This window comes from Maylandia zebra, linkage group LG20, assembly GCF_041146795.1.
Source record: "Maylandia zebra isolate NMK-2024a linkage group LG20, Mzebra_GT3a, whole genome shotgun sequence".
NCBI classification, from domain to species: domain Eukaryota; kingdom Metazoa; phylum Chordata; class Actinopteri; order Cichliformes; family Cichlidae; genus Maylandia; species Maylandia zebra.
The window spans coordinates 12164225-12187408 of NC_135186.1; the positions used below are offsets into that span (position 1 = coordinate 12164225).

Sequence of the window (23184 nt, forward strand, 5' to 3'; positions counted from 1 at the left end):
ACACAAACACATCACACATTTCCCTGAATGATGTTGCAAGTGGACTGCAAGAGTGTAGCGCTCCCTCTAGTGGCATAGGGGCGACATTGCATTTACGTCAATATGATAAACAGCTGTGCAGTGGTTAGCGTGCAAGCAAGAACCCGCAGGCCAGCTGGGGCATCTCTGTGTGAAGTTCTCGATGCCTTTTCATGGAGAACTCGCTACCCCACACATGCATGTTAGATTCACAGAGTCCACCCAGGAAAAAAATCCCATTACCATAAGTGAAACGACAATAATGTCAGTGATCAAATGCTGAGCAGCAGCACGGCACCACTGTGAGTCAGCCAGTCAAATGTGTGGTGATGGACTTGCAGGATTCGATGAATACATTTATGATTTATCATTTTTATATCACAAAGAACTAAAGATATATTTTTAAAGTCCTTTAGAGTCAATATAAAGGACTGAACCCTTCAGGAATTACAGCCATTTTTGCAGAGTGTCGTCATTTTCAAAAGCTCAAAAACTAATTGGACATTTGAGCAATTTCATTGTGGCTTGTCTCCTCACTGTTTAATTAAAGTGAAGTCATACGAGGCCTTCAGACTATAGCAAGTGCAGAGTTTGCCTTGTGTCATTTAAAGACTGCTTTGGCTGTAGAGTTCAAACTACAAGAAAGGAGAGGAAAAAGTCACCGTCTAAACAGTGACTGCTCATAAAAGAAGTAGGCCTATTTTGAATGTTCTGACTACAGTATAAAATGCCAGGGAGTTGAGAGAAATGCCTGTTTGTGCATATATCAGATTATCACTAACTTCAGGACTGATCTACAGCCAGTCTAACCCAGATTCCTCACATGCCACTTGGAAAATGCTGAGGGTGTAGCCTGTTACACTACCAGGTCACAAATACACATTGTTTAACTAATGACATGTGATACCACTGATTTCCTTTCCGATCTGATAAAATTCAGGGTGGCGTCTACGATACTGATCTGATACCGATACTTTGTACAAAAACTTAAGGTGTTATTGTAGTTCAAGTTATAGCATCATAATGATTACAGGACATCAGACTACTTGTTCTTATTGTTTAATTATGAAGAATTATTACATAGAAAAAAATTACTGAAGTTGTGTGTTAATTGATGCTATTTGAACACATATATCTTGTCATTTAACATGTATCAAATCACTTTTATTGTCACATCATTGCTGATACACTGGTGCAGCACATGTGAGTGAAATTCTTGTGTGCAAGCTTCACAAGCAACAGCGGTGTGCAAAATACAAGAAACACAAGAAACAAAGTAAAATATAAGAATAAGAAATATGAGAAATATAAGAATAAATATATGTACAAATATAAGAATGTATGCACATTACTAATTATGCATACATCTACACATACAGTACATATAGTATACGTGTATGGGTGTACATACATATATATACAGAAGTCAGCAGATGAATATTGTGCAAAAATGGGATTTATGTACAATATGGAGTGCATACGTGTTGTAGTTTCGATAAGTGACAGTGAAGTGTCTATGAAGTGTTAGTGGTCAGTGTTCAGCAGTCTGGTGGCCACAGTAGTGCTGTGCCACACTACAAAGTTTGGTATCGATCCAATAGCAGCTAAATACAGGGCCAGTATTACCAATATCAGTACCGACAAAGTATCAGTCCGATACCAATGCTAGTGTTGGGATCGATCCACCCACCTCTAAATTTTTTTTTTTTTTTTTTTTAGCTCAGAAATGTATAGCACAGACTTTATGTGGCTCCTGTGCGACTTCCACTGCTAACCTTTGTGGGGGAAATGTTTTTGATAGTATTAAATTACAATCAGCCTTCTGAAGTAAACAAACATGGTTCAATAGAATACTAGTGAAGGTTTAACTACGTAATAACAAGACTTACCTAATGTAAAAGAAAGCATCATTAGTCTTAGGTAATAGCTACACCTCGTATTTTCTTTACATCACACAAAAACAATTTGCGACACAAATGATTCAAATGAAAATAGTTATTTTTATTTTGTCAAAAGACATTTCGATACAAAAGGGCATATTGGGATCCATAAGTAAATCACAAGTACAAACTTTAACCAGAATGAAGGAAGAAGAAAAAAAACAAAACAAGAAGATTGTTAAGTTTCTCGATAAGCCAGCACTGAGAACAGCAACTTAGTCAGGGCTGCACTCCGTTCACTTCTGTTCTGTTAAGCCACATCATTTTTTTAAAGATTTGTCAGTAGATCTGGATTTTATTTTGTACTCTAAGGTGACTTCAACAGAAAGAAATCTGCCTTTCAAAATGTGCATTTTATAGTGTTATAAATCTAGGATCAAATGTCATTTCATGATGAGTTCAATATAGCCCATTGTTTCAGAAAAATCCCACTTGTGCCCTTAAGCGTGCTTTGAATCTTACAATTGCAAAAGATTTGCGTTTAAACTGAAGGTGCAAAGTTTTTCAAACAAAAATCAAACAGATTCTACATACAACTAGCGGAAAATCAGGACGTCACACATTAAGATTTCCTGATCTGAATATTTTTAGGAACTTACTGCTTTACCTCAGCAAGGCACTTGCTGCATTTGTCCTGTGAAGCAGGGCGGCGAACACAATAGATGGGAGCTGAAGTCCAACACGGAGACGAAACGTGTTACATCATCTGTTATAAAAGGAGTCTAGTTGCTTGTAACAACAGTTGAAAACCTCTCAGATGGTATTTTGAAGATATACGGAAACAAGACAGCAGTTACAACATTTTAAAACATTTGGATGAGACTGAGGCACCCAAAGGCTACAAAATACTTCATGTACAACCTTAGAACAGCAATGTTGCCTGCAACATGACAAAAACTTAAATCTGAACTGTAAATAAGTTACAGATAAATCAATCAACAACAAAACAAAAAAAAGACTTCTCTTTTTCAAATTTTGGCACCACACGGCAATTCAAAGGTTGCACATGGACAACAGCTTAAGGCAGGAAAATGCACTGAGTAGAAAACACGGCAAAAATCTAAAAACATGCTACGAATAAGAAGCTAATTGACAAATAGCACATTTAGAAATTAATGATTTGCGTGGATTTACAAAATAAAAGTCCCTTCCTGACAGAAAACAGATCAAAAAATTTTTTGTACCCTTTTTAAATAAATATTAAATTCCAAAAAATAAAAACAAAATGTGCATTTTCCACACGCATGCACCTGCACACAAAACCCAATATTTAAAGAATGATAGGGGGGGAAAAAATGTTAGCTTACATAACTTAGGACGAGAAAATACGACAGACATTTTTAACTACAATGATCATCTCATACTCTTGAGTACATGATGTGAAAATGTCTGTTATTGCCACATACTTCTGAAAATCAATATGGTTTCCTTAACAACACAACAAAAAATGAAAAAATAAAACAAAGTAGTACGTGCAGTGAAGCCGGTGTGCCCGTTGCAGAAGACACACAGAATCGATCACTCGCACCTAAGATAAGATGTACCACCCTGTTGACCTGACTGGGTATGGATTTAAGGCATGAACATCACAAACAACTTTCTGAACTGACTCGATGTGCATGTACTGAACAATAACAGGATGCGCCTGCTCTGAACTCTCAAGAATCCTTCCTGGAGTCGTCACTGCTTTACACTGATTGGATTGGTAAAAGTAAAGCTCCAGCTGTCTTTTGATTCACCCAGGACGACAAACAAACCACACTGAGTGCGTCCAGAAAACAATGACTAGTTTGGGAGGTCCGGGGTTCGGGACCTGCTGGAAGTTCCTCCCCACCTACACGACACGAACAGTCGGGTTGTTTCAGGAACTTCCATCTGCAGACATCCGGTGAACTCACTTGAACCTACAGCTAAAATATTTAAACGACAATTTTTTAAAACACACACCTTTAAAAATCTACCATTAACCTACGTAACGCCCACACACCTTTGCATCAAAACAGTTGATTTAAGACTTTGCTCTGCTCCGAACACCTGAGACTATGGCTAAACGCTTAGCTAACTAATAGAGAACAAATCAGTATTAGTTTTTACCCACCTGGTTTCCTGCACACTGACAAAACATACCTTAAGTTTTCAGGCTAAGTTCACATTGATCCTTCAAAGCAAGCGGCCATTTTTTTTGTCATGCAGTGGAATTTCTATCTTTGCCATTTTCATACTTTAAAGCGCTTGACTACTGTGCAGATGTTTTCTTTACAAAATGAAAAAGAAATTTAAAGTGTCGTGGTAAATCTTTTACCATTTATTAAGTTCCAGTTTCCCACAGTTTTTCCCCAGTTTTACTTTGTGTTAACAACAGCAACACTGTATCCAAATCCACTGACTGTGGTAGAGTTTGGGTCTGTGCAAATCTAATTTGGAGCTCACAATGAAGCCATGTTACCATTAAAAGGGAAAAGCCTTTTAGATTTGGGTTTTTAATGATCTCTGCGGGTGTGAAAGAAAAATAATAAACTACACCGCAACGCCAAAATGCTTCTGTAAAGCCCAGCTGGCCTCACTGAAGCAGCTTTGGGCTAAACGTGCTGGACGTGTGCGGAAGTTTCTCGTTTAGTCCGAGCCATCTGAGGAACAAACCTGAAGAGGTATAACATGTCAGTGTTAGAAACCAGCCCTAAGAGTCCCAATGCCACACACACACACACACACACACACACACACACACACACACACACACACACACAATCCGCTTGGGAAAAAACATCAAACACAAAAACCTCACAAGGTACAAAATATGAAAATAACATTCATATAAATAATTTAAATAGCTATTCTAAAGCTAAACTCTTGGTCTAAAACTTTTGAATGGCCAAAGAGAAGTGCTAATGATATGCTGTACAATTTAGGGGGAATTATTTGAGATTTTAGTTAGGGTGGTATTTCGGGGAACACAATTAAAACAATACACAAAACATTTCTCCAAACTCCCACAATGAAAACACTACATTTTTGATAATGATGTGTCCATAAAATATTGATTCCCATTCTTTTTTTCTTCTTTTTTTGTTTTAAAGGAGCTCCAGATCACTGAGGAGAAGGCCTGAATTTATAATCATTTGCCCACGCGCTCCTCTTCTTTTGCTTTTTAACTTCTAATCGTCCCCCAAAACTTGTGACAGGTCACCAAAGTCACAGTCAAACAGTTCACTGATGCCTTCATGGTCCTCTAGTCCATAGTGGTAGTCGTGACTGTGAGGGGGGGACAAGTTGATGAAACCATCCAATGGGAGAGGAAGGCCCTCTCCGTTCAGGAAGTCCGTAGAAGAGAGCGGTGAGAGATCAAAATCAGGTAGGTCTCCAAGGTTGGAGAATGGGTCGCCTCCCAGGATGGATTCTGTCACAGAAAGAGAAATGTAAGAAACAGTAAGAGATTAAAGAGAGGATTAAAGAGCTGCACCAACTTACAGTATAAGATCAGTGAAAATTATTTCAAAATAAATCATGAAAAGCTCAAGAATAAAAAATATGGAGCTGGAAATAAGCACAGTAAGTCCATTACCATGATCAAAACCAAGCTAAAGACCATAAATAAAACAATTTATTCTTAGTTTTGCATTAGGTACCAGTGTGCATAATATTTTATCTATGGGAGTCAGGAACACTTCAGCAGCAGTGCCTCAAGCAAAGCTTTTTCCACTGTAGACATTTTGACGTGGCACAGCAGGAAGGGGATGACTGGATGACTGCATTCTACAAGTACTGATTAATACAATTAAAGCCACCTGTTTGATGACACAAAGTGTCAGCAGTGAAAACAGTGTCTCGAAAGAGTCACCAAGGACACTCTTTCGAGGATGCCAATGTTCACATTTTGGACAGAGAGGACAGATGGTTTGAAAGAGGAGTGAAAGAAGCCATCTATGTCCACTGTGAGCGACCATCTTTGAACAGAGGCGGGGGTTTACGACACCAACTCTCTGCCATCTATAATCCAGTTTTGAGATCCCTTCCCAGACGCCTTAACGCCCACTCACATCCTGGGCCATCTGACCTCAGGAATTCGCATGATAAGGTGGGGCCAGGTTTCACAATGAACACACCCGAAACTCTGGCTGATTGGGACCCACACCCAGTTTTCCACCTTGGCTCAGGCGATTAGAGGATCATCAGGGGGTCCTTTTGTCCCTCTGTGGGGGGTCCTCCCACTAGGTTTATATCTGGGACTCTCCACCATTTGACCTTAGAACTGAAGAAGCTTCTCGGATGAGAGGTGAAACGTCTTCAAGCAACTTAAAGAAGTCCAGACGCTTTTCTTTGCAAGCTCCTTAGACTACGATGACCTGGATGACTGAGAACCTTCACAGACATGTTGCAAATGCCATTTCTAGTAAATACACAACTCGCTCCGACCGACACAACAGCAAAATGTCGAAAGTCTCATATTACAAGACTAAGCGTCTACTTTATTAAAAAAAAAAAAAGTGTTACAAAGTTTCTGAACTGAGCCAGACTAAATGTATATATTGGGATAATTGGTAGTAGTTTTAATTTATTCTTACTTTGTCAAATCTGTAACAGAAATAGCAGAAATCTAAGCTTCATTTACCTTTTTGGGGTTTTAGCACTAAAATGTGTTAATTTTACAATAATGATTACAGGATGTAGTTATGCTTTGCTGTGTTAAATCCTACATCAATATGGACAATATTATGGGAAGGATTATCATCATCTATATAGCTTTTGGGAACCCTATTATTATAAAACTCAAAGCCTCACAAGTTCTATATAATCAGAACAAACTGTGACATCATGTCAATGTTACATGTTCACTGTTGACATTGTGTTTATGTTAATGTGTTCCTGTATGTTTCTAGATACATTCTGATAAACTATTTTTAGTGCAGCGGCACTTTATGAGACGTGGAGTGTGCCGCCATCCATATGTCCTTGGTGAAATTTAAGCAAAATTGTGGGACTTCCTGCCAAGTTTGATATGTTATTAATTCCACCTATTTGCTGTTCTCCTTCTTCGGTTACCTGTGAAGCAAATATTTGCTTCAAAAACTTCCAGGAAATATATCAGTCCAAGAAAGGTGAGGCAAACATTCCCCTCATGTTTTGTCTGCACTGGCTAAAATATAAATGTTGGAAACAGACTGTGTTACGCAGAAGTGGCCTTAAAATAGTTCCTGATGATAATTATACAAATTAATACATAAATGTGGTTTATTTACAACACTCACCTGTGTCGCCACCTAACACCAGTGATGAGGGGTCCTGTTGCGACACTGCTGTTACAGTGGATGATGTGGATGCTGGAGATGATAAACCCACTTCCAGGGCTGTTGAGCAGGTTCTGGGTTGTGATTGGTCGGTGGGTTGTGTGGAAGGCTGAACAAGGGAAGGGTCGGCAATGGGTTTAGAGGGACTGCCTCCTGTCACAGGGCTGCAGACGCCAGAGCTGTCTTCTGGACAGAGGAAGACGTCTATCGGACCTCGCGTGCTCTTCAGCGACACCTGGTAACCCTGGGATGTGCATGCAGATGTGCAGATTAGCAGAAACTCCAACAACAGTGAGTCCAGTGACCAAAATGTTTTCAAAGCTTTTACCTCAGAGGGTTCTGAAACTTGCATCTGGGTTTCTGGTGGAGCTCTGATCACCATAACCAGCTGGTCGGGGGAATCGAACGACTGCCTCAAGTCCTGACAGCGCACATACCCCAACGTGATGAACTCAGCGATTAAGGAATAATTTCATATATTCATTAATGTAAATGTTTAGGCCATCTGTTTTTTGACATCTGTTTCTGAGTGACGCACAAGTCACGAGCATCACGTGTCCAGCTCAGCTCCACTGCTGCTGCCAGAGCCACTTTCTGTTTAACAGATCGCAGCTCATCACTTAGAGATCACAGAGCTGTGCACACGTGACGAGTCTGCACACGGCAACACTCAGAGCTCTGTAACCGCTTCAGACAACCTGATACTCAAAACAAAAAGGATATTTTTTGTTCTGTGGGTCCTCTGTGAGCAATCTGAGCTGCAGATTGCATTTGGAAATGAGCTCATCCAGCTGCTCCTCAGCATCTGTGAGGTCACACACCTCCCTCTGCAGCTCCTTATGGCGGGAAACCAGAGCCGCATCAATGCGATTACCGCTGCAGGGGTAGACGAGAGAAAAACTGACTGCTTAGGGTCACCAGATACACACACACACCAAGCACTCAAATTTATTCTGCCACAGTTCTTGCTCCCGTTCCCAGATTTCTTTCATTTGCTGTTTTAGGCGTCTTTGAACACTTACAGCCACTGGATGTTGTTCTTTGACTTCTTGGAGATGAGCTGGATCCCCTCCAGGACATTGGTTATGTCGTAGATGCGTCTCTTCTGAACATCGAGCACCTGAGACGCCCAGTTCAGATCCACCACGCCGTCGGCCGACTGGGACAACAGGTCCAGAAAGCGCTTGGTGGTCAGGTTCAAAGAAGTGTCATACCGAGACTTCTCTGCCGTGGTCCGAGGAACTGGGCAGAAAGAGAATACATACAAGAATGAAAAGAAATGCACATATTACTGGTCTAGAGCGTAAGCTGAGACAGCGGTTTGCGGTGGGCAAAAGGTTCAAATGAAGATTATCAGTCACTTTAAAAAAATGGGACTCTTCAGCATCAAAAGAACTTAACCATTCTCTTCTGCTACTGCTTATTCTAGCTGCCTTAGGGCGAGAGGCAGAGTACACCCTGAACAGGTTGCCAGTCTGTCAGAGGGCTAACACATAGAGACAGACAACAACACACTCAGTCACACCAATGGGCAATTTAGGGTTACAATTAACCTAACCCACACTGACTACAATGTCTTCAGACAGTGGGAGGAAGCCAGAGTACCTGGAGAGAACACAAACGCAAACTCCACAGAGAAGGATCCTGGCCTGATGGTGGAATGAACTGAACTCAGGACACATTTGCTGTGAGGCAACAGTGCTAACCACTGTGCTTTTGATACCGTATTTTCACGACCATAAGGCGCACTTAAAAGTCTTAGATTTTCTTCAAAAAGTGCGGCGCGCCCTATGTGTTGTAAGGAGGACGTAGTAGAGAACACCATGAGAACGTTAAAGGGTGAAGTGTGGGCGTTGATCGTATATACCGGGACAATCGCACATACCTGTATAAAAGAACAGGTATGTGCATTATGCAGGACATCGTTGTTTTAACAACCCTGAAAATGGCAAAGAGACACGCTTACGAAGCACAGTTTAAACTGAAGGCCATCAGCTACGCGGAGGAACATGGAAATCGAGCAGCGGCGAGAGAATTTAAGATTAACGAATCGATGGTTCGCAAATGGAGGAAGCTGGAAAACAAGCTCCGGCAGGTCAAGAAAACGCAGCTGAGTTTCCGCGGACATAAGGCGAGGTGGCCTGAGTTGGAGGAAAGACTCGAGCGGTGGATCATCGAGCAAAGAGCGAGCGGGAGAAGCGTTTCGACGGTCACCATTCGGCTAAAAGCAGTTTCACTAGCTGAAGAGATGAACATTGAACATTTCCAAGGAGGTCCGTCTTGGTGCTTTCGTTTTATGAAACGGTGCCATTTTTCCATCCGGACCAGGACTACGGTAGCGCAGCAACTTCCAGCGGATTATAAGGAAAAGCTGGCCATCTTCCGCTCCTACTGCAGCAAACACATCGGGGACAAAAACATCCAGCCCAGCCACATCACAAACATGGACGAGGTCCCGCTCACTTTTGGCATCCCGGTGAGTCACACTGTGGAGAAGAAGGGGACCAGCACGGTAGCGTGCCCATCTCACAGCCGATGTGAAAAAACTTGTGAAGCAAATGAACTGTGAGCTTGCTGTCATTCCGGGAGGCCTGACAAAGGAACTCCAACCGCTGGACATCGGTGTGAACCGCCCGTTCAAAGTAAGGCTGCGAGCGGCCTGGGAGCGATGGATGACCGGTGGAGACCACAGTTTCACTAAGAGTGGAAGGCAGCGCCGGGCGAGTTACGCCACAATTTGCCAATGGATTGTAGATGCTTGGGCTAACATGTCTGCTGGCACTGTTGTTCGAGCTTTCGCAAAAGCCGGCATCGTTTCCGAGGAGCCGCACGGCACAGAAAGTGACTCTGACGGTGAAGACAGTGAACCTGGCATGTTTGATGGAGATTTAGCGCAGCTGTTCAATTCAGACACAGAGGATGAGGACTTCGATGGGTTTGATTGATGATAAAAATGTGAGTACCAAACTTTGTTTTGCTCCTGCTTTATTTTTAAATATGCACACTTGTATGCTTGTGTGTTGTTGATGTGACGATTACCGGCAATAGAAATGTGAGTAAGGTACCGAATTCAGGTTTGCTCCCGCTTTATTTTTAAATACGCATACGGTACTTGTATGCGCCCTATGGTCCAGTGCGCCTTATGTGTGTGTTAAATACAGTAAGGGCACACATAACTGAGACTGCGCCTTTTAGCACAGTGCGCCTTATGGTCGTGAAAATACGGTATATAAAAATAAAGAATTCCCCCTCGCTCCTCTCTGCTATGGATGCAAAGTTGCTTTGCATCCATCTCCTTCCAAACAGATCCCAGTGGAAATCCACATGGACTGCATTTCTAACAATTCAGAAGTCTATCTTGCATGAGGGATAGACTCATATTTCTACATTATACCAATTAATATAATGTGTGTGTCACGTGTAGCTTTTCCGTTTCAAGTCCATCATTTGATCCTTTTGGTGCATGCAGTGAGCCCAAATACTGCAAATGAAAGGGATCAAATGAACTGATAAATCGCAACGCCTCTTCTCTTGCTCCATTCTCAAAAAAACAGTCTCTCCATTATTTGAATAGAAAGATATTTGTAAGTTTCTCTCACTACAGCCAGCCTGGAGGAGACAGGATGACAGGCCGCGCTGATAAAAGAACAGCTGCTTTTATGACAATGACTGAGAGCAAAGGTGAGCAAGGATGTGTGGGCGAGGATTTTTTAGAGCGGGGTGTGGGCTGTCAGCTGTACCTCTGGGAGGAGCAGGAGTGGAAAGCGGTGCCTGGCCTGTGGAAGGTCGAGTGGTGCTGACATACTGATGGTCACTGTCCAGGTCCAACTTCCTTTTTACCTGAAGGAACACACGTCTGGAGTAAGAAACAGACGTAAGACAGTAACAGACTAACTGCTGACACAGACACGCACTGTTTACGAGCAGAGAAATGTGAAAATGATCCCAGCAACAGGTGGGTAACTTACAGCAGCTCTGCTACGTGCAGTATGTAAACGAACAACTCCTCAGTTTAACCACTTCCCTTATTGCTCTTTCACTTTCTCTCTCCCCTTTCCTCCCACACCTCCCTTCCTCACCGGTGGCCTTCCCAGAGACGGTCTCCTCTTGTCCTGGATCCCTACGTCAGCTGGGCCCTGCGGAGTGGCGAACAGCAGGATCTCCCCCGTGCTCGTCGGGGCAGGGGCTGGGTGGAGTCCTTCATTGCTGGGGCTGGTGATAATCACTATCTGGTGGTCCTCGTCCAAGTTGATACTCCCAGAGTTCAGCAAAGTCTCAAAGTCTGCTAACAGATCCTCCGATGTCTGCCCTGTTATCAGAGTCTCTGACATTGCAGTGTGTCACCAGGAGCCCCTCTTCACTGGACTTGGGTGGCGGTGGTTGTGGTAGTTATAAACTAAGGTGCTGTTATGACAGTATCAGCACCGACTCACATCTGCCATTTTTTTGTGAATAAAGGCAACAAGGGTGAATTCTCGTGAAAACTGTCTCGAATGAGTTCATTAGCAGGTGGAACATTTCATAAACTGTTTTATTTTGTTACACATTTTGATTACACCACAGCAATGTAAAGCCACGTCCTAAAACTCAGACTGAGGCTGAAACAGCAAGCCAGGGTGTGCTGCCAAACAGGAAATTTGGCACATGAAATATTGCTAAATGCATACTATAAAAGCTCCGCCGCGAATAAGTTATCAGAGAACCAGTCCGAAACTGGCCGTGGGAGAAATCCAGTCAGGCAAGCTAGCAAAGGGAGCAAGCTAACCTTTTGTTTTCATCTCTCCTGTCAGTACAGTAGAGCCGAGGCCTGGCCACACTGCCCCTGAACAGCTACCACCCCGGCTAACGAGCTAGCTTCCAACCAAATGACAAAGACTCGAACAGGGTCACAAAACAAACTCGAGCAGCCGCCAAACTAGCAGGTCACGCCGGTAGAACAATATTACTTCTCCTTGTATTAAACACCGAGCGAAGTTAAGAGGCTATTAAAACTTTACAGCAGCTTACAGAAGTGAGCGATGAGAACAAAATATCCACGCAGCAAAAAAGCATCACGGGAACTTAAAATCATCTTTGAGACTATATCTATAAAAGCGAGCATCAGTCCAGCGGATAGTACATAGACGTGGTCGAATATGAATATATAGGGCAGATTAGCATGTTAGCTAACTTATTAGCGGCAGTTGTTCAATCCCCTTGTTTTGTTGGGGCACGCAGGAAGCAGTCCGACAAAATTGGAAATATAAGCACATAAAGCGGCGAAAAACAAGCGCACGGTTTAACATAACAATCGGTGGACCTCGCCTGCTCACCCCGGCCGCAATCCACCCGTTAAAACGCCGTCATTACCCCGTTATCGTCCTTTATTGTTGTTTTTGTCTCAGCTGATCTACATCTAAACAAGCCCCTGACGGTTTTCGCGCGAAATCTTTTTTGCCGCGAAACCAACACGTGCGCCAAGCAGTCGGTTGGGATTGGTCCGAGCTGTGCGCTTTTCGCGGGGCGGGGCCGAGGAGCTCTGATTGGCAGAAGCGGGTGTCTGTCACGTCACGAACGCAGATAAATCGATGAGAAGCGCGTTCGCGGAACTTGGAAAATAAAGCATTTTATTTTAGTTGAAGCAAATATATTTAGTTTATTAGGCTGATGTCAAGCAAGTTGTTTGTAATTAATATAAATTTACATTTTTGTTGTTGTCGGAGTAAAAAAAAAAACTATTAACCGCAGTTCTTCTTGCCGGTCTCGCGTTCGAGAAGAGTTTCTCACAAATAATAATACTACTACTACTACTAATAATAATAATAATAATAACAACAACAATAATAATAACATTAATAATAATAAAACATGTCTGGGTGAAAGCGATTTTCCTTAGTTAAGCAGTTACCTCAAGAGGCAGCCATAAGTAATCGAGCGCCTACCACCCAGTAGGAGTGCTACAAGATGGCGCAGGCAATATTTGAGGTGCTGGAAGGTATGAGTATTTATTTATTTGCAGCGTAATTACAGTTACCCAAAACGTTTGCTCCTACTTTAGATATTTCACTGATGTAGGCCCATTCGGAAACGCAGAAAAATAACGTAAATCCACGTACAAGCCTCTGGTTTTGTTTCAATCAGGAAAACAGCACATAGGAAGGACTCTGTATGAATGTAAACAAACAAAGTGATTAAACACTTTTTCGACCTAACGGACAGCTTATTATTAATCGTAGTCATCGTATTGCAGTCAGATGGTAAATGTATTTACATTTCAGGGTGATTTTCTTTCCTTCAGGCCCTCTTAATGACAAGACTTTGTAATATTACTGGACTAACAGCCTGTTTGTTGTAAATGGATTATTACTGTTTTTGTTATTGTAAGTGAGTACAGTATCAGGAGATTACTGTACGCAGATTTGAAGTGGATGTAGAGATATCCTTATCGAAAGCTGTTAGTCTTCCACACTAATATTGCTTCTGATCACAGTTGATTAGATAAAACTACTAATTCATGTTTAGACATTTCAGTAAGTCATGCATCAGACTAAAATGGATCTTTGCAGCAGGTGAATTCTTCTTCTTCTTACTCTTCAGGCATGGACAATCAGACAGTGCTGGCAGTCCAGTCACTGCTAGACAGCCAAGGAGGTGTTCCTGACCCAAACAACCAAAACGTCTCTGGGACGCCAACAATCCAGTCTATGGGTATGTAATAGCATGCACAGCTGTGGGACAGGCTGTGTCATTGTCCTGTTATTCTTTTATGTCAAGAGACATGTCATCCATCCATCCATTTTCTGACGCCTATCTGGGTCTGGGTTTTTGGGCAGAAGGAGAGATGCCCGCCCATCTCTTCTAGCTAATCCAGGAGGACACCAAGACATTCCTAAGCCAGCTGAGATATTTCTCTTCATTCTGTCCTGGATTTTGCCCAGTGCATTCTAAAGGGAGGATGTGTCGGAAAAATCCCTCAGGTAGCAGGTATTTTTGCCAGAATCACCTCAACTGGCTCCTTTCAGTGTGGAAGAGGATCAGACAAAGGGCAATTCAGAAAACCCCAATACCAAGAACTAAAAATAGAGAACAGTTTACCCTGCCTAGGAGAGGGTTACCAAGGCCCAACCATGGAGTCAGACATGTGGCTTGAGGCAGAGCGCCTGGTGGTCAGGCCTTATCCACGGGGCCTGTCCAGGCATAGCCAGAATGAGCAACAATGAGCCCACCACAAACAAAAGGTACCACAGGGGTTCGGTGCCTTGTGGATTGGGTGGCGGTCAGTGACCCTGGTGGTTGGATTCAGTTTAATTTGATTAATCATCGCAGAGACCAAGGTTCTTGAAAAGTCTTGTCGTCAGATCAGCTTATTAAGTAAATGTCAGTTAAAACAATGTAAGTAGTTTATAAGCACATGTTTTTCATCCTGATGTTATTGCAGCTCATATTTGTGTCACATAACAAAAACCTTACACAAAAAGAAGAATCTAGAGGCAAGAATTTGACACGTTATTACGGTTGTGTTATTAGTTAGTTAGCTATTAGCTGGTTCATCAAACCAAAATGAGGTCCTCGTGACAGACTCGACTGCTAGTTTAATTTATCTGGTGGTGCACACTTTTTGCTGTGAAATGATGTCATCGTGTGCAGTCTTTGAAAAATACTTTTCCGCTAAAATAGCTATTAAAGCCAAGTGCATCACTGCAAAAACATTAAAGGATGAATATCACCACCCATTAAATGTCCAAAAGTGCATTAACATCCTCAAAATTGACTCATGTGTGTCTTTTTTTCCCCCGTCTGCTGTTTCTTGCTGCCTAAAACCTTTATACAGACGACGAAGACGTGTTCCTGTGTGGGAAGTGTAAAAAACAGTTCAACTCTTTGCCTGCTTTCATGACGCACAAGAGGGAGCAGTGCCAGTCTAGCACCCCTTCTCTGTCCACAGTGTCCTTGGCCTCCACCAATGCTTACACGCCTGTCCCGTCTATTAGTTCGGTACCGCAGACTCCTGCCAACAGACAGGTGAGAAAAGCAAAAGGGCAATTTATCTGTGGGGGTGATAAATAACTTGCTCGGTTTAATAAGTTAGTTGTGCAGAGTGCAGAGCTTAAAGCAGTAATAAAACTGATAAGAAATGTAAGGAGAAGTGGGAAAGAGGTAATGGTCTGAGGTAAAGCTGACCTGATGGTAAAAGTATTTTATAAATACGTTATATAAGAGGCCAGGACTGTAAAGGAAAAAAGATTTTGTTATAATGATTCAAAAAGCAGCTGATGTGACTGTTTAACTTGGCACTCACACAGGTGTCCACCTACATCACAGTCCCTCCCTCCCCTTTGACGCACACTCTGGTCCAAGGCAACGTGCTCGTCAGCGATGACATCCTCATGTCTGCCATCTCAGCCTTCACCTCCATCGACCAGCCCATGGCCCCCATGCAGACTCCCATACAGGTACTGTTTGCTTCCTTCTCTCTTTCACGCCCAGCATTTGAATTTATTACATCCTGTCACCAAATCTGTGCGCTTCCTTTATGACAGAGTAACCTGAGCATGCACACAGCCGGTGTGTCCTACTTACAGCACCATCACCACCACCTCCATCACCTTCATCAACCGCAGCAGCAGCCCCCGCAGCAGCAGCAGCAACAACAACAACAACAGCAGCAGCAGCAGCCGCCCTCCCATCCCCTGCCACCTGCACAGCCCACCCAGCAGACACTCACTTCCCAGGTCCCGGCGAGCCACAGCAACTCAGTGGTGCAGGTGTACAGCACTCTGCCCCACATGGTCGGAGGTGGAGGGGGTGGCGGGGGTGGAGCTGAGATCCACACACTGGGTTTGCAGCCTTTCCATCCTGTGCAAGTGAGTGAGGCTTGCTGTTTGGTTGCCGTCGCAGTGGTTAAAATGATACGTTTCCAGTTTCTGTGACCATGCGTGTCTTCCTCAGGTGCCCAGTCAGGGTGTGGAGAGTCATTCGTTCACAACCCCTCCCGTGTACAGCCCCGGGAAGCAGGGCACCAAAACCAAGACCTGCAGCATCACTGCCAGCATGGCGGAGCTGGGTGACTTTGAAAAGGTTATCGTTCCCAAGCGACCGAGGAACTGTAAAAAAAGCTCAGATGGAGTCGCAGGTATGTGTGGAAAAAGATTACATTTGTAGGCTACAGTTTTTATCTAATGGAACTGTAGAAGACAACATGATGGATGTTTATATAAACTGTATTAACTGTTTATATAAACTGTATTAATTGTCTGAATTGGACTCCTCAGCAGAGCAGCTCAAGGGAAAAGGTCCGAAGCTCAAATGTAACTTCTGTGACAAAGTCTTCTCGAAAAACTTTGATCTCCAGCAGCACATTAGGAGGTGAGTTGCTTTCCAGGATGTAGAATCGACCAACTTTAAAGCTGAAATAAAGGATTCATTAAAACAATTTCCCTCTTGCAGCCACACGGGAGAGAAACCGTTTCAGTGCATCGTCTGTGGCCGAGCCTTCGCGCAGAAGTCCAATGTGAAGAAACACATGCAGACACACAAGGTGCTGTGATATAGAGGTATCTGCATGATGTATTTAAATTTTAATCAACACACTAACAACAGCTGTCTTTATCTTACAGGTGTGGCCTATGAGCGTGGCCAGCACTGTGTCTAGACTACCAATCACAGTAAAGGTGGTGCCAGTGCCCCCCAGTGAGGAAGAAGAAGGCGGGGAACAGCAGCAGGAAAGTGAGCGGGATGAGGACGGGATGCAGGAAACACAAACAGAGGAGCCAACGCAAGCAGGTACCGTCTGTTAAATAGCACACTGTGAAAAACACACTGCAAGCAGAGCCCGGTGTAGATCCAGAACCCACTGAAGAGACTAAGGCCCAGTTTACTTACACATTGTCAGTACAAAACTGGGCTTGTTTTACTCTCCCTTTATGTATTTTTGGGAGTTTACTAACATTTGCTAACTGTGCTTATATCTGACGCAGAACAAAAGCATGTTTTTGCATTTGATATTAAATGAACTGACTGCACCTGTGTTTAGAAAGCAGCACAGCTTTTGTAAATCATCTGTAAAACTAACCACACATATGAGCGCTTTTTGGAGATTGTACTTGCATGGTATTTTGTCACGTTTAGTTAATCTTGCCGTATATGCCCTGTCTGACCTGGGAATACTTCAGGATCTCCCAAGAGGAACTAGAAAATGTTGCTGACGACAAAGACATCTGGGACACTTTGCCACTGCGACCTGATTTCCAGATAAGCACGAGTTAATCAATGGATTTCAAAAAGTTTGCTTAAAATGTTATTCAGAACATCAACAATTGAAACTCAGGAGAAAAGGGCTATGTAAAGTTAGAAGTAACGATCAGCTACAACACGAGACAATTTTAAAAGTAAAGTAAAAAATGTACCTGATTTAAATTTGGTCAAACTTCTCTTCGAGATTGCATCCTCGCACACTTCTGGACTGTTTCCAGTCTCACAGGAAGTCCTGTTCTGACCCTTTGTACCACTGACTTCCTGTGTCGAACCAACCTGACTGTCATGTTGAGACCAAACTGCAGTTTTTCACAGGGTCCAAGCCCAGATGTGGTGCTCCAGGTCAGGACCATGACCAGGCACAGACACTTTACCACCTCAGGTCCTGTGATAAAGTTCTACTGTTTAATATTGTGACATCTAAGTAGGAGCTTTCTAGGCAAACGCTCTGAACTCCTGGAGCAAAGCAGTCAGCTCAGTACTACTCAGCACATTTGCCTCCTTTGTAGTCCTCGCCAAAATGACAGCTGATAGGTCTGACGCTGACACTGCCTGACACCAAGTCAGAGTGAATGAGCGAGCCAGAAATAGCAGCATCAGTGAAATCATTCCAGTGATTCTAAGGAGATAACGTTGAATGTGACAGCAGCCAGATTTAAATCAGGCGGGCAGATTGCTGCTGTGTCCCTCAGCTGTAGAGGTGTGGCGGTGTTCCTCAAGAAGTCTGTTTTTGTCAGTAACAGTGACTGTCACTGATAAATCAGCCTCTACTGTCTTTTCATTGTTATGGTTTCTTGACACATGTGGACACTCACAGCCCTCACTGTTAACTCACTGCTTGACTGCAGAAGCACCTGGGGAGCTGGAGGAGAGAGTGGCCGAGGTTCGGGCTGATCCAGAGGGCAGCCAAGTGGAGGATGTGCAGAGCAGGCAGAACCAGCAGTGCCCGGCTCAGACCAAACAGATCGTGGTGATAGACAGCTCCTACCAGTGCCAGTTCTGCGCCAGCAGGTTTAAGACCTACTTCCAGCTCAAGTCCCACCTGACCCAACACAAGGGGGAGCAGGTGAGTCATAAAGACATGATGGGTACACATTAGAAAACTGTGCTGATGAGTTGGATTGACTGAAAACGTCCAGACACACACGGGGTTAGTCACTCGGACTTTGTGACTGTTTTCCTGCAGGTTTATAAGTGTGTGTTAAAATCATGCTCCCAGACCTTCCAGATTCTGGATCAGTTTTTGGAACACATCCGGACGCACCAGGAGCAACTGACCTACCGCTGCCACCTGTGCAGCAAGGTGTTCCCCTCGCTCTTTGAGCTGGGACTCCACCAGTACTCCCATTCCCTCTGCCCGCAGCAAAATACACGCAAGGAGGCCACCGTGTACAGGTCAGCTCAAGCACTTATCCTCGAGTGGAAGAAGGAGTAGAGAGAAGAAGTTTGGAGAGGTGGAGAGAGCCTGCTTGCATAAATCCCATAACACATATGTCATATTCCTTTGTTGCATAGTTTGTCTTGAGCAGGTCTCACGTTCACTGTTCTGCTGCTGTAAATAATCACTTGTACTTTTGCCTGTAGCAAAAATTATATATCACGTCTTACTCTGAACTGCATGTCTACTAGTCATTTCTACAGTTGTCAGACTGAATGCGCTTCTTCATAGGATTTGTTAACAGTGACAGTTTACGTTTTTCCTTCAGATGTGTGAAATGCCAAAGCCGATATTCTACGCAAGAAGCGTTAGAGCAACACCTGCTAACTGCATCGCACAGCTTTCCCTGCCCACACTGTCAAAAGGTACACTATGACACACCCGACGTTTCACCTTTTATTCACTGTGTATGCACATGTTAAAGTAGGCTTCAGATTCCCTGTGCCTAATGCAACTTGGCTTGAATGGTTTAGTTCATGAACATAGGTTTGAGCTGTTTATGCATTTTGTTTCCCGTGTCAGTTCAGTCTCTGACTCACGCCCTTTGCGACCATCAGGTCTTCCCATGTGAAAGATACTTCAGACGCCACCTCCCCACTCACGGCGTTGGCGGAAGGTTCAAGTGTCAGATCTGCAAGAAGGCCTTTAAGACGGAGCACTACCTCAAACTGCACACACGGATTCACTCAGGTTATCTTTTCATCTGTTTGGCTATGTTGTATGACCTCATGCACCGCAGACTATATGCAAAACATGCACAGTTTCCCTTCTGTTCAGTTATTATGAAGGAGGTATTTATTAATGTCAGAGGAAATTAGGTGGTCACAGTTGCTCCAAGTGACTAAGAACAGCAACTATTAATACAATGTATTACAATGTTACAAAATAGCTCTAATATATACAGATACATACAATGGAAGACTATGGGACTGGAATAACAGGACAGACTAGAGCAGACAACAGACAGGTAACGATTAAGTCAAGGCTGCATGACAAGAAGGTGCTGAGAGGGGTGGGTTGTAAGGTGGTCTGCAGATGTGCAGTGACTCTAGACTGGTTTTAGCATCTCATGAGATGTGAACACCCGATTTTGTTCGCTGTGCATACAGCTTAGGCGTAAGTTTAATGCTGATTCCATTTTCTAGGTGAAAAGCCATATAAATGTTCCCTCTGTGAGGCGACGTTCAACAGGAAAGACAAAGTGAAGCGACACATGCTCATTCATGAACCCTTTAAGAAATACAAGTGTCCTTTCAGGTGAGACCTTTAAGTGGGAAAGCCCTGTTCTCCTCTGTTTGTTTTTCCTTTTCTAAAAGTTATTCACTCTTGTTTTTCTCATTTTCATCAGGACACATGTCGGTTGCACCAAAGAATTCAACAGACCAGACAAACTCAAGGCCCACATCCTGTCACACTCTGGTGAGTGGATAACACCAAGAATATTTTTGAGGAAAAAGATGAAGAAGCACTGTTAGGGATCTTCTGTATTCCAGATACAGTATGTATATGCGAATATTTTAATGCATCATCACATGAACTTTTTTCCAGGTATCAAGCCCTACAAGTGTCTGTTCTGTCAGAAGGCGTTCAGCCGCAGGGCTCACATGCTCGAGCATCAGCAGTCCCACACTGATAACTACCGCTTCCGTTGCTCCACCTGCAACAAGGGCTTCACCAGGCAGAGCTATTACAGAGATCACAAATGTCCTGCCGCAGGAAATGAGCTGGAAGCAGAAATGGGGACGGGAGAAATGGAGGGAGACGAGGTAGAGGAGGCTGAGGAGAAGGACGGAGAGGATGAGCAGAGAAGAAACGGGTTTACGAGAAAAGCAAAAAGGACGGAGACAGGGGGAGATGATGGAGCGGTGGGCAATGGCATAAATGGCATCCAGCAGCAAGTGGAAACACATGGGGAGGCGGGAGAGGAGAGAAGGAATGATGAGGGCTGTCAGGCTGTGCTGTCCATCAGCACCATCGAAAGGCAGACAAAGGGAGAAGAGGAGGAGGATGACGGGGTGAATCATGGTGGAGGAGGACTGGAGCAGATTTCAAGCGATGACCAAAACTGTTTGCAGCAGCCATGTTTGTAGTCCTAATGCCAAGTCCGAATGTTTCCAGGACCAGTCGACAAGCTTTGTTATCTTTTTTTTTATTATTTAAACCACACATTTACATAACATTATTTGTTTTAAATTAAAACGTCATTTAAATTATTACACTGGATTAACAGGAACTGGAAGATTTGAAGGATCTGTTGGATCTATGATGCCCAGTGGAAAGTTTCTAAATTCTTGTATTATGTGCAAGTTCAAACCACGCCGGCTCCGTCACAACATAATCTCAAGCCTTTGCCAAAATGTTCTGTTTTCATGTCATTTCATGTAACGACAAATAAAATTACTTTAAGGTTTGTACGTGACTCAAAGTGTAATTGTGTCTATTTAAATGCATGTTAGTACATGTTTTAGTGCAGGTGCCACCAAAGCTGCTGACGTTATAATGGTTTCAGTTTTGGCTTTGGTTGGGTCACTCAGCGAGTCTGAGAAGCATTTCAAAGCAGCTCTGGGGGAAAGGGGAACTTCTGGGGAACTCCTCATCAATGCACTCAAGAGGCTGGCCACTGCTGGGATGGGTCACCACACTTCCAGGTTTTCTGTTTGGGTAATGGGTCTTATCGTGGCTCACTAGAGTCCCAAAGCCTTAGAAATGCCTTTCTTTTACCTGCTTCACTTACCTCTTGGTCTAGATCATAGGTGTCAAACTCTGGCCCGCGGGCCAAATTTGGCCCGCAGCCTAATTACATTTGGCCCGCGAAGCCATACCAAATTATTATTAGAGCTGGCCTACTGGTATTATACAGCTAATATATATATTGTTTAGTATTAAGCTTTGCTTGTTCCATATTCAGTTTTTCAGCAAAACTTGTTTGAGTCCATAAGAAAAGATTCATTCTTAAATCTGGAGGAAGATTTTTTTCCAATAAATATTAATGTTAGCCCGCGACCTTGTTCCAGTTTTGAATTTTGGCCCACTGTGAATTTGAGTTTGACACCCCTGGTCTAGATAATGAAATTTATTTCAAACTTCTGATAAAAAAATGGGGTTAATTACATTTAATTCATGATTTAACAATAGGGGGTGATTACTTTTTCATACAGGTTTAACAAATTCCTATAATTAATAAAATAATTTATAAACTAGCTGTATTTACACCAGTAATCTATGACTGATTAAAAAAAAAAAAAAACTAAACTATACAGAATGACCAGTTTTTAACATTGCTTTTAACTTCAGCTCAACTCGCAGTAGATGGTAAATCTTCCTTTAAAATCAACCTTTACTGTTAGTTTTAGAGTGATTCATTGCCATTCATAATGGTGAATCACCCAAAAATGTTTCCAACACCAAATTTCACTTATTTAACTACTTCTGTATATTCTTTCATCCAGACTACATTATGCTTTAGACCAGTGATTCCCAAAGTGTGGAAGAAACTCAGCTTGAAATTAAACATATGTAGTTACATGTTTATTGAAATGTATTAATATAAAAAGGTCAATTAAAATCGGTAAATAAAGGTAGTTTGTGATTTAACCCATTACTCTGACCAAAGTTTATTGATCTCATTTGTCTCCCAGTAACAGGTGGGTCACGCATCGGCCTTTACAATTTGCATATGCCTGGGTAGATTTAGCAGTTTATAACAGACGGCTCGCGCTGACTTAGACTTTGACCCTCTTGCTGTTGGGTAACTGCAGTTGCATAACTGCAGTTGCATTTTAGATCAGAGTCCCAAGAAAGCATGCAAGCTTGCTTATTGGGAAAAGCAACCAGGATGCATCTGGCATAGTAAATACCCTGATAATGTGGGTAGTGAAACACCACATGTAAGGAGAAAATGTTTATCATAGCAGAGAGGATAAGGAACCAAACCACAACTGTGTCCTTAAACCTGCCAGGGCAAGCAAGACTAAGTAAATCAAAGTGATAAACAAGATGATACAAAATGTCTTTTTTACCAACTGCATCCCAGTAAAGGCACACACACATTTCTGAGTTAATTTATTAAGGTGGCATTATCTATATTACACATCGTTCATATACATCAGAAATTAAACAGGGAAAAGAAAATAGTGTTAACATAAACCTCTTTTTAAAACCTCTCTTTTAAAAAAGAAACTTTGTTATTGACACCATTTACAACTTCATGTACAGGGGAGTGACAGTGGTTTATTTGGATATGGAGGCTTCTAGACAAAAAAAATTAAAA

The 23184-nt window shown here is 42.8% G+C and overlaps 2 protein-coding genes across 5 annotated transcripts; one reads left to right on the forward strand and one right to left on the reverse strand.

Moving 5' to 3' along the window:
• Positions 1–1998: 1998 nt before the first annotated feature.
• On the reverse strand, positions 1999–12676 carry e2f1 (E2F transcription factor 1). The gene is made up of 7 exons (XM_004574941.5): positions 11323–12676; positions 10984–11083; positions 8266–8485; positions 7967–8119; positions 7572–7686; positions 7205–7487; positions 1999–5355 (listed from the first exon to the last, which is right to left on the reverse strand). Exons 1-7 carry the CDS (start codon positions 11572–11574, stop codon positions 5114–5116), a joined length of 1365 nt encoding a protein of 454 aa, XP_004574998.1. The 5' UTR covers positions 11575–12676; the 3' UTR covers positions 1999–5113.
• Positions 12677–13089: 413 nt separating this feature from the next.
• Positions 13090–21333, forward strand: znf341 (zinc finger protein 341). 4 transcript variants are annotated; one of them, XM_004574942.5, is made up of 16 exons: positions 13090–13217; positions 13820–13930; positions 15054–15244; positions 15526–15675; positions 15763–16086; positions 16172–16355; positions 16495–16588; positions 16670–16760; positions 16840–17005; positions 18325–18542; positions 18663–18871; positions 19183–19279; positions 19472–19604; positions 20060–20171; positions 20263–20333; positions 20463–21333. In XM_004574942.5, exons 1-16 carry the CDS (start codon positions 13187–13189, stop codon positions 21002–21004), a joined length of 2724 nt encoding a protein of 907 aa, XP_004574999.4. In that variant the 5' UTR covers positions 13090–13186; the 3' UTR covers positions 21005–21333. The 4 variants fall into 4 exon arrangements, with proteins under 4 accessions (XP_004574999.4, XP_014269779.2, XP_014269778.2 ...); XM_014414293.3 differs by having other exon boundaries at positions 18696–18871; XM_014414292.3 differs by having other exon boundaries at positions 16498–16588.
• The last annotated feature ends 1851 nt before the right edge of the window (positions 21334–23184 follow it).

What these genes read in the sequence shown, in the direction of transcription:
- e2f1 (XM_004574941.5), bottom strand. Translation starts at nt 11,574, where the DNA reads ATGTCAGAGACTCTGATAACAGGGCAGACATCGGAGGATCTGTTAGCA. An exon ending in AAGAACAACATCCAGTGGCT is followed by an intron (nt 8,120 to 8,265) that starts GTAAGTGTTCAA and finishes CTACCCCTGCAG; the next exon opens with CGGTAATCGCATTGATGCGG. An exon ending in AAGTTTCAGAACCCTCTGAG is followed by an intron (nt 7,488 to 7,571) that starts GTAAAAGCTTTG and finishes TGCACATCCCAG; the next exon opens with GGTTACCAGGTGTCGCTGAA.
- znf341 (XM_004574942.5), top strand. Translation starts at nt 13,187, where the DNA reads ATGGCGCAGGCAATATTTGAGGTGCTGGAAG. An exon ending in CTCCAGCAGCACATTAGGAG is followed by an intron (nt 16,589 to 16,669) that starts GTGAGTTGCTTT and finishes TCCCTCTTGCAG; the next exon opens with CCACACGGGAGAGAAACCGT. An exon ending in CCACATCCTGTCACACTCTG is followed by an intron (nt 20,334 to 20,462) that starts GTGAGTGGATAA and finishes ACTTTTTTCCAG; the next exon opens with GTATCAAGCCCTACAAGTGT.